Below are 9,457 nucleotides of genomic sequence, written 5' to 3'. Positions count from 1 at the left end.
GGAACCGAGAAGTAATACAATGTGACAGAATTATGAAGTAATGAAATCATTTTACGTAATGTCAGTTAAAGCTAAAATTCTTGTATTAGGCTAGGTCCCCTTACACGAATTCAGCACAGATTGTATATACGTCGTAACTGCAACGTTAACTTGACAATGATTGAAGGTCGGGTTTTAAAAATGCTATTTAATTCTAACTATATATCATTGTCTTGTTATAACTCATAAAAAAAACACTCACCGATCATAAAATATGCTATATACTACTCGTTATCGTTCGAAACGTAATATCCTATCATGTTCAGGTTTCTCAACTCTTCAGCTGATGTTTGGTCGGACAACAACTCTATAACGTGTTGGGTGGGATGCACCGCTCAAGTGTGCCTTCCATTCGGCTCAGTGATACGATTCACATCACTAAACTGACGAAAATCTTTTTATTCAACATGTATATCTTTCATAACTATAATCACATGACGAGACTTCGCATTAAACAGGAGAATATACAATTACAGTAAATATTTCGACTACCGTCACTACATTAACTGCGGTACAATATACTAATTACGGATAGGGCTAAGAGGGTGTCCGACAATTGGTCGATAGTGATACCCCCTGAGCACGGCAAGAGCACTAGTCATAACAATAAGTAGTACCAGGGAGTTGTTAGGCAGCTTTAGATTTCACGACGCGGAGCTCTCTACAACGAAATGACGACACGTATGTGTTATGCGCATGCGTCTACGTCGACTTCCCGTTGTCCCTGAAATTTTACACCGGGTGTCCAGGGTATTTCCCGTTGTCGTGAAAACGGCAACTTCGATAACATGTGACGTCACAATTTTGTTGTTATTGTCAAGATGGACGAACAATTTGGGCGAGTCGAGCTTACAAATTCAGTAAGTTCTTGGTATTTCTATTCGAAATTTGACGTTTAAGTATAAAATGGCTCGGAATTTACGTACTGCCAGTGTGTATACTAATTATACTCCTCAATTCTGACTGTTGTTGGGTGGATACACTACAGACTTTCACATCGACAAGTTGAAGTAGCGGCAGCCTAACAATTTAACATCTGGCCTAAACTAGGACCTAGGCATAGCTGGCTGAGTGTAGTGGGTCAGCCCTCACACTACCGTTTACAAGCAATCCTCTACTAGGTCAGCTATAAAATCATCCCGCAAAATATGGGGCAAAGGCTATACCACCTCAAACACCAACTTATTTTTGCCAATAATGCATATTTGGGTTGTTAAACACCATTATGGAATCAGCCTGGCTTAAAACACAACTTACGATTGATGCCAGTTCTTTCGTATTATATGATTAGCTTCTCTTAAAATAGAAGAATTCTGCTGCAGAAAAGACTGTGCATAATTTAGAGTGTTTGATTGCTCGAAATTAGTGAAACATCATAATCTTTTATATACATTGCCAACAAATCCACTGTGACATACTGTATATCAGAGGATATTTTGCTTTGAGTTACTATATATTTGATTGATTTTTTCCATCATATTTCAACAGCCTGCTGTCAACTCAGATAGTAATGAAGCTTCAGCGGGTTCAAGTTCCTCAATAAAGAAACCTAGTAGTAGCAGCAGGTATAAGTGGAGTGTTAGCTCAGTGGTTAACGCCGGTGCCTTTCAATCATAAGGTCCCCGGTTCAAGTCACTCCAAGATTAGTGTATGTCATCCAGTTACAGAGTTGTTGACAATTAACAATTCATAATCATGGACTTTAAATATAAATGTAAGACACTGACTTCGGTCAGCTTGCGGCTTTGATAAGCCAATGAGGCTTTTTCGTGAGTGCCTGCTTGCAGGTGGATCTAATATACATACATAATTACCAATTATGATAGATTTCCAATTAAAAAAAGTATTTGTGTTTACGCTCCAGGGTTGTAATGGTTATGAAAAACAAGTGTGTGGATTTTTATTAATTGTTGAAAGGCTGTACTGGCCACTCAACCGCACATGACTGGCCCCAAAATTCAATTTTATAGCACCTAATCAATGTTGACATGCGATATCAACGATAAAGTAAACAGAATCAGGTAAATGTAACTGCTACATGCAGTACTGTTTTGTATGGATTGTCTAATAGTCTTGTATGGATTTTTTATGCTTTTTTGTAAACAAGCAGACTGTGTTTATTTCTTACATTTTTCCAATGTTTTCTACCATTGGAAATACAACCCCATTTACCATCATAAATATGACATATTCCTGTTTGAGAAACAAAATCAGAGTACCATATTTTAAAAATAAATAAGTTTAGAGCTCAAATGTTGTGTGTGTGCTATGCACTGATAGAGGTATGCTAGAAATGATTTCCAGCAAAATCTACAGTAAGATGGTTCATCTATGATTGTCAGAAAATTGGACCAGCTTTGAGGATTTTGTAATGAAAAACAAGGAAAGAACCATTCTAATTTTTGACAAAGATAAAGAATACTTATAGGTTTGATGCATATCAGACATTTTGTTTTCGAGAAATCAAGTTAAAATTGATCTCTATTGGGCTGTAATATAATATTAAATAAATCTCAAAATACACTTCTAAATCTATTTCAGGACTTTCATGAAATGGACAGAGGCAAAAGATATAATTCTTTGCAAGGAAGTTGCCTTGCAAAACCCATTTCAGTTCCGAAGGGGCAGTCTAGAAAGAGGCAAGGTGTGGTCTGGAGTGGCCACCGAATTGAGAAAACAGTCCTTTAAGGTGGACCAAAGGGCTGTCAGAGACAGGTATGTTAAGGAGGCTAGAAGCTAAATTCATGCTCTACAATACCATAGAGGAAAAAGAAAAATCCTCCCAGCATACTAAATAATTACATTTTCCCAAAAAATTGGGATTTCAATTGGTGGTGCTGGTGGTTCCTATGTAATTTATGTTTCACTTTTTACCTTCCATTGCATTCTTTCCTATATACTGTACTGTCATGTAGCTCACAACCCTCATATAGCCCTCAGAGCCCTCATAAGTTTGTGTTTGTACCAAGACGAACATAGTTGCCTTCCATTTTCACGACAATTTCTTAACTTAAGACTATAATTTGGTTTAACCCCAGTAATTTCAGTGGTTCCGTTTCATGTACAGACAAGTGCGAGACGAGACGTAGGTGATGTTTAGCACGTATCGCAAGGGTAGACCCGTCTGGATTCTTTGATTGCATCATTGGTTTTTTTTTTCCATAGGTCATGAATATTCATTGTTAAAAGTGTACAAGATATATAGGGGGCATGGCCAGAAAGAGATTGTTATCTTTTGAGCCAATCAGAGGGTTTGTTTACCTTTTGACCAGGGACTTTTTTTTATGGGATGGGTTCCTCTGGGCGATTCACTTATTCTTTTGATTCAATACATTCCTAATTTGGTTTTTCATTCTAATCATAGGTACAACAGCCTCAAGAATAAGGTGCAGAAGAACAACTCTCAAGATAAGAGGGCTTCAGGCATTAGCCCTGAGGAAACGGAAAGCCAAAGGGAGTTGAGGGTGCTTCTGGAAGACATGGCCAACCAAGAAGATGATGCAGAGCTTCTCCCCAAGACCAATGCTAGTGAAGAGGAGCAGAGGCGCCTCGATGGACAAGAGGTCCAGAAGAGGGCCTGTGAATCATTTGTGGAGACAAGGAAGAGGTGAGAGACTCATATTACCTCAAATGGGGTTGGTTGGTTGGTATACCGGTATTCAGAAAAAAAGGTTTCAATATTTGACCTCAGCTGAATTTGCAAAGTATTACAGGGGTTGAACCCTGCATCTTTTGTTTACAAGCAGTGTCACATACATACAGATAAACACATGTGCACACACACAAGCATGATTGCATGGATTCATTCTGTCTCAAAAATGGGTTGCCAGGTCTGTCATATTGAAGAAATTCATGATGTACCTTTATCTTGTTTTGTCATAGGCATTTTGCAGATAAAGAAAATATGCCAAGAAAAAGAAACAGTGGGAGTGATGCTCTTCAGTTTTTGCATCAAAAGATGGAGTTGGAAAGAGAGATGAGGAAGGAAGAGCTCGCCATGAGAAGAGCAGAGGTGAAGAGGGACGAAGCTGAAAGAGATCGACGATTTGAACTCTTTCAACAACAGCAACAGCAGACACAGCAACAATTTATGCAGCAACAACAACAAATGCAGCAACACCTCGCACAACAACAGCAGCAGATGCAAAACATGCTAATGATGTTCATGCAATCGATGAAGGGTAATAATAAACAATAAGTTCCCACCTCCTACCAATGTCCCCAAAACAAGTTTGTACAAAATTGCTCATAAATGGTTTAACTCAGATGACCTCTCCCAAAACAATAGGGATCATATACTCATTATACCAAGTATGAACTTTGCATGGTTGACTTATTGTGTTTTCAACAGAAAATACCTAAATTTCACAAAATGTCAATTTTTGAAGCAAATTGAGCTCATGTCATATATCTGTAATTAAAGCACCATAAACATGCATGTAAATTAAAAATAAAATGAAAGACAATCAAGAAATATACAAAATGCAGCATTTTCCCATTTTTCTGAGATTTATTAATGTTTGATTATTCAAAAATACATTTTAAAGTGATTGTCTGTGTTTCAGTGCTATGATACACTTCTCTCAATCAAAATGGATATCCTACTATATGTTTGACTGTTATTTGTGAATGGGGTAGGGAAATGTTTTCGAGCAAAACGGTCATGTGATCCAATGTCACCAAAGATCAATTAGTGGTTAAAAACTAGTATTTTGAATCATTATATTCACCAAAGGTTGGAAACGGGGCATATTTTGAGACAAGTTGTGAATTGGGTAGGGAAATGTTTTCAAACAAAACATGTCATGGTCATTTGATCCAAGCCCAAATGCATCATTTAAATTTAAATTCCTCTAAGCAAGAAACCAATATTCCTCTAAGTTGGGCTCTAGTTTTAAGAGGGTACCAGAGGACATAAAGACAGTCCAATATGGAGTCACCAAAGACCATACCAACTGTCCAATGTAATCTCAAGATTATTTCAGAATCACTTGGTTTATGGCCCTTATGAATTTCTTTATAATTTGTTATTATATTAAACACATAAATATATATATGTATATATTGTACATTATATTTAACTGGAAAAATTATATTTGAGTGAAACTAAATTTGATATACTTTGTATTTTTACAAACAAATAAGACTGGGTAACCCTGCATTTCAAATGTAACAGACATATTAGACCATAATTAACAATTATATTTTGCTGGTCTAAGCAAACCCCAAATTACCTTTGAAAATATTGCTCTAATGTGGGTGGCTCCAATTCAAAAAATTTTGATGTTGAGTTACCATATAAGCAAGTATGTGCATTGGTAAGTATGCCTGAAACTATGTACATTTTACCACAGGCTGAAAGTCCCATTTTTTGATTCTTTTTGAAATCTGTTGATTTGAAGAAATTAATCATGTCCCCAAATACCCACTCGACTGAAACTCTCACACTACTCATTGAATGGTTGTACAGCTTTTGGTCATTTGTTAGGTTACCTTTGAAGGGGCCTTGTAAGTGGGCCCTCAATGGATATGCAGGGTCACCATAAAGACATAAAGTATTCCCCAGTGTATCATATGACCTATGTTCCAATTCAGTCAAGAGGCCAGACTCTCGCAAGAGGAAACAATCATGTCGCCTTCCCTCTATAGGCCCAAAAAGATTGGCAACTAGACCATTGGCAGCTGTAACAGATTGGTACTTCAATGCATGTACCCTCTTGTGACCATTGTAACATAACCTCTGGTACTCTTTCAGTCTGCAAATTGGACGGACTGTACCATCTACAAACCCCCAACAGTTTTTCAGTGCGGCTCCTTTGGCATGAATGGCTGATGCATATCTCATAAGATGTTCTGAGGAGAGCCAGAACCTGTTCAAAGTTTCCACAAGATATGAATGTTCGCTGTACACAAAGTTAATCATGTGTGTGGAAATTGTGCAGAGCTGTGGTACATCTCTGGCAAAAGTCTTCACCATATCCCCATACCTGCCAGAGAAGAGATAAAATACTAAAGAAATTGCGGGTCACTACAAATGAGAAAGGTGGAATCTTAGGACACCAATACAGCAAAGAAAAAAACACACATGTCCCTTGTGATTCCATACAATTTTTTTTCACAACTCACAATTTCTTCATATGACAGACCTGGCAACTAATTTATAGCTCACACCAGCATTCTAGTATGAGCTTTTGTAGTGATGTGTCATCTGTCACTATCCATATCAAAAGTGGTCACAAGCAAACCCTACAATCCCATCAACAATTGCAGAAAAGTTTTTTTGATAAAAAAGGTCAAGTGGGCCTAAAAAAAATTGTGGGTCCTAAACATTCTTTGTGGCCCATAAAAAATTGGTGCCCTAAAAATGTTTGGGCCCTAATATATTTTTGTCCTTAATTTTTGGGGTGCCCTAAAAGGTATGAGCTACTGCACCATTGGTGCTCTAGTTTTTTAATGCCTAATGGTGGTCCTACATTTAAATTTATATATTAAAGGAAAACCATGCATACATCAATGGGTAAAGTACAACAGTGATGACGAAACTTCAGCATAGGCCTACACATAAGTTGAATGTTTGTATAGTGTTGACGGTTTAAGATGCCGTCCCATGGCATCCTATTCTTGTCTCATATGCTTGGCAAAAAACGAGACGGCAGCAAGTTCTATTTTAAAGTCTTTGGTAAGGCATAAGTTGAAAATATTTACCTACATGGATATGCAAATCGTGATAGCAAAATGCATATGGCCTCCAATCCTTGGACACGGTATCCATTTGTACATTTGATTCTCTCCGGGATTTGAAGTGCATCTTTCAATCTATAGAGATCATCTTTCTTGAACCTAAAAAGCGAAGATGAATAAAGTTAAGCAATATTTCAATATCAACCCTTTTTTTCCTGACGTAAGGGGTGTATTATTTAAAAACATGGCAGGCTTTGCACTTAATTAGAATCATGGAAATAAAATAATTTAGTGTTTTTCGCAGAAGTGGTTACCACATCAGATTAAAGTTCGAATTGAGATTTTTATTACAAGAAAAACCCCTGAAGGTTGCACAGGTGGGACCTGTCAGAATCTCAATTTTGATATTACAATTTACGCTTTCTGTTCCAGTAACCAATAGGAAAACATTGCACGCATCCATACCCACAGTGTAAAGCACACTGCGTCCTTACAAAATGGTTCCTAACCCTGCAGTGCGCAGTGATTCCGGCGGCACAAGGCTTAAAACAACTGTCGTATTGCTGGCCTGGTGTAGGACTGACTGCTGAGAAGCCCCCAGCAACTGCAGTCACAGTCAGTGAATCTGATGTCACGTTCGAAGTCTAATGTATGCCCATTAGCCTATATTTTTATTTGTAGGCCTAGGGTACATCTGTGTGTCGATTAGGAGGTAATCCAGCCTGTCTTTAAACAAGACTGGGTTTATTAATATTACGGTATGTTTTATAAACCTCCATAACAGTATATATGGAGTTAGTCTATGCCTATGTGCAACTTAATCATCGGAAATTAGGTCTATTCCTAAGTCTATATAATACTAAACGTTAATGCATAGCCTAAGTTGCGTCACTAACCTGAAGTATGCGTTGCATTCATCATCGTTATAATCTTCCAAATCGAAGGGGTCGTAATCATAATATTGGAATTCAGGGTTTGACGGTTTGTTGTTATCGTATAGCAACATGAATTCGTCGTCGTCTAATAAATCTGTTAAATACCCAAGAGTAATTGCTTCACGAACTCTATGAAGGTTTGCCATCGTTTCAAATCTTGCACTACGGTCGTCTGCTGTAAAGTATAAGTGTATGTCGTCTGCTGTAAACTTTTGTGCATACACCATAGCAACGGTTGCTATTCGTCTCTGTGATATGATTGGTCACATGATTCTTCTTGGTTACGTGATTCTTATTGGTCACATGACTGCCATTTCCCCCGTCGTACAGATCTAAAGCACAAAATCAACAGGACGGGGAGTCAGTACGAAGACGTACACTGTCGGTTAACTTCCCCGTTGCACTACTCCGCGTCGTGCAATCTAAAGCTCCTTAATATGGACAAGGGCGGCGGAAGCACTTTTAATCTTGGGGGGGGGGGGGGGTGCACCGACATCAAAGGGCACTTTGCAGAAATTCGATTGGACTGATGCAGCCTTATATTAAGTACCCTTTATAACTCTTATTGTATTATCCAGGCGCGTAGCCAAGGGGGGGGGGGGCGAAGGGGACAGCCGCCCCCCCCCCCCCTTGAGCCTATTTTTTAATTTTTTTTTTAATGTTTTTATGATATCGCTAGTAATTTCAAAAGAGAAAATGCTAAGATGCAACTTACAAGGCCTGGGAAGTGCCATTTCCAGCGATCTGGGAGGCATTTTCAGCCAAAATTTTCTTGTACGCTTCGCGCCAATCATGGTGGCGCTACGCTTAGATAGTATGCAATGCCGTATCTACGGCTCTGAAAATTTTTCTACATTTTCGCCCCTCCCTTGGCAAATTCCTGGCTACGCGCCTGGTATTATCTTATTTGTGTATACACATCACTCCATCGACGCCCCCCCCCCCCCCCAAGGAAAATATGCATACTAGCACTGCAATATCCAATGTGCAAATTGGGAAACAAGGAAAAAGTTTTCTTTTGAGACAAAATGAGGTGAAATCATGCTAGTTGCTAATGTAGGAATCTTCCGAATTAGAGTTTATTTCTTGCTAATATCTTAACAATTTTTTCCATGCGAAATAGCTTTGAGTTTGACCCACAGAAATTCATTAAAAGTCAGGGACGTAGCCAGGATTTGCAAAGTTGTATGCACGACTATCTGAGCGGAGCGCCACCATCGGTTGGCGCGGAGCGTACTAGAAAATTGTTGGTTTTACAAACCCCTCAGATGGCCGGAAACGGCTCTTCCCGAGTGTTCATTCTGGTTCCCTGGCCTCTTGCTAACTTGAGACACCTCAAATTTTATGTAGAAAAAGGGCACATTTTTAACCTGAGGAAAAGTGGGGGGGGGGGGGCACGTGCCCCCCGGTTCCACCGCCCTTGATGTGACAATTAAACCACCTATGTATTATTCCTTTCCACCATACTATTCCGTTGACATGTAGAATAATATCTGAGTACTAATCTACTATCGATTTATCAACATATGTAGTCGAATGTAACCGAATTCTAGAGACTACATTTCCAAAATGTAGCCAAAACAGTGCAGTATACGAAAGTAAAATCATTGTTCAACGAGTGATAGCCTATAGCTGGTGAGCATATGTTGAGATAAACTACTGATTTGTTTTATTATAACAGATCCGTGTTTAATTGGGCTATTTATTTATTTTATTTCAAGTTTCTCACTGAATCTGTGATCACTGATGTGACATTTAAAACATTGTTACTATAAAATACCAATACATAGGCTATATATGTA

General features: G+C 38.5%; 2 protein-coding genes across 2 annotated transcripts; one reads left to right on the top strand and one right to left on the bottom strand.

The window, feature by feature from the left end:
- Positions 1-677: 677 nt before the first annotated feature.
- On the top strand, positions 678-5,075 carry LOC139961856 (uncharacterized). The gene is made up of 5 exons (XM_071961449.1): positions 678-899; positions 1,528-1,604; positions 2,581-2,754; positions 3,404-3,646; positions 3,922-5,075. Exons 1-5 carry the CDS (start codon positions 861-863, stop codon positions 4,235-4,237), a joined length of 849 nt encoding a protein of 282 aa, XP_071817550.1. The 5' UTR covers positions 678-860; the 3' UTR covers positions 4,238-5,075.
- A 188-nt stretch (positions 5,076-5,263) lies between these two features.
- On the bottom strand, positions 5,264-8,087 carry LOC139961850 (uncharacterized). Its single transcript, XM_071961426.1, has 3 exons — positions 7,617-8,087; positions 6,745-6,879; positions 5,264-6,026 (listed from the first exon to the last, which is right to left on the bottom strand). Exons 1-3 carry the CDS (start codon positions 7,880-7,882, stop codon positions 5,270-5,272), a joined length of 1,158 nt encoding a protein of 385 aa, XP_071817527.1. The 5' UTR covers positions 7,883-8,087; the 3' UTR covers positions 5,264-5,269.
- Between the last annotated feature and the right edge of the window lie 1,370 nt (positions 8,088-9,457).

The sequence above is a fragment of the Apostichopus japonicus genome, chromosome 20 (assembly GCF_037975245.1).
Source record: "Apostichopus japonicus isolate 1M-3 chromosome 20, ASM3797524v1, whole genome shotgun sequence".
NCBI lineage: Eukaryota > Metazoa > Echinodermata > Holothuroidea > Aspidochirotida > Stichopodidae > Apostichopus > Apostichopus japonicus.
This window is presented reverse-complemented; position numbering and strand designations above follow the sequence as displayed.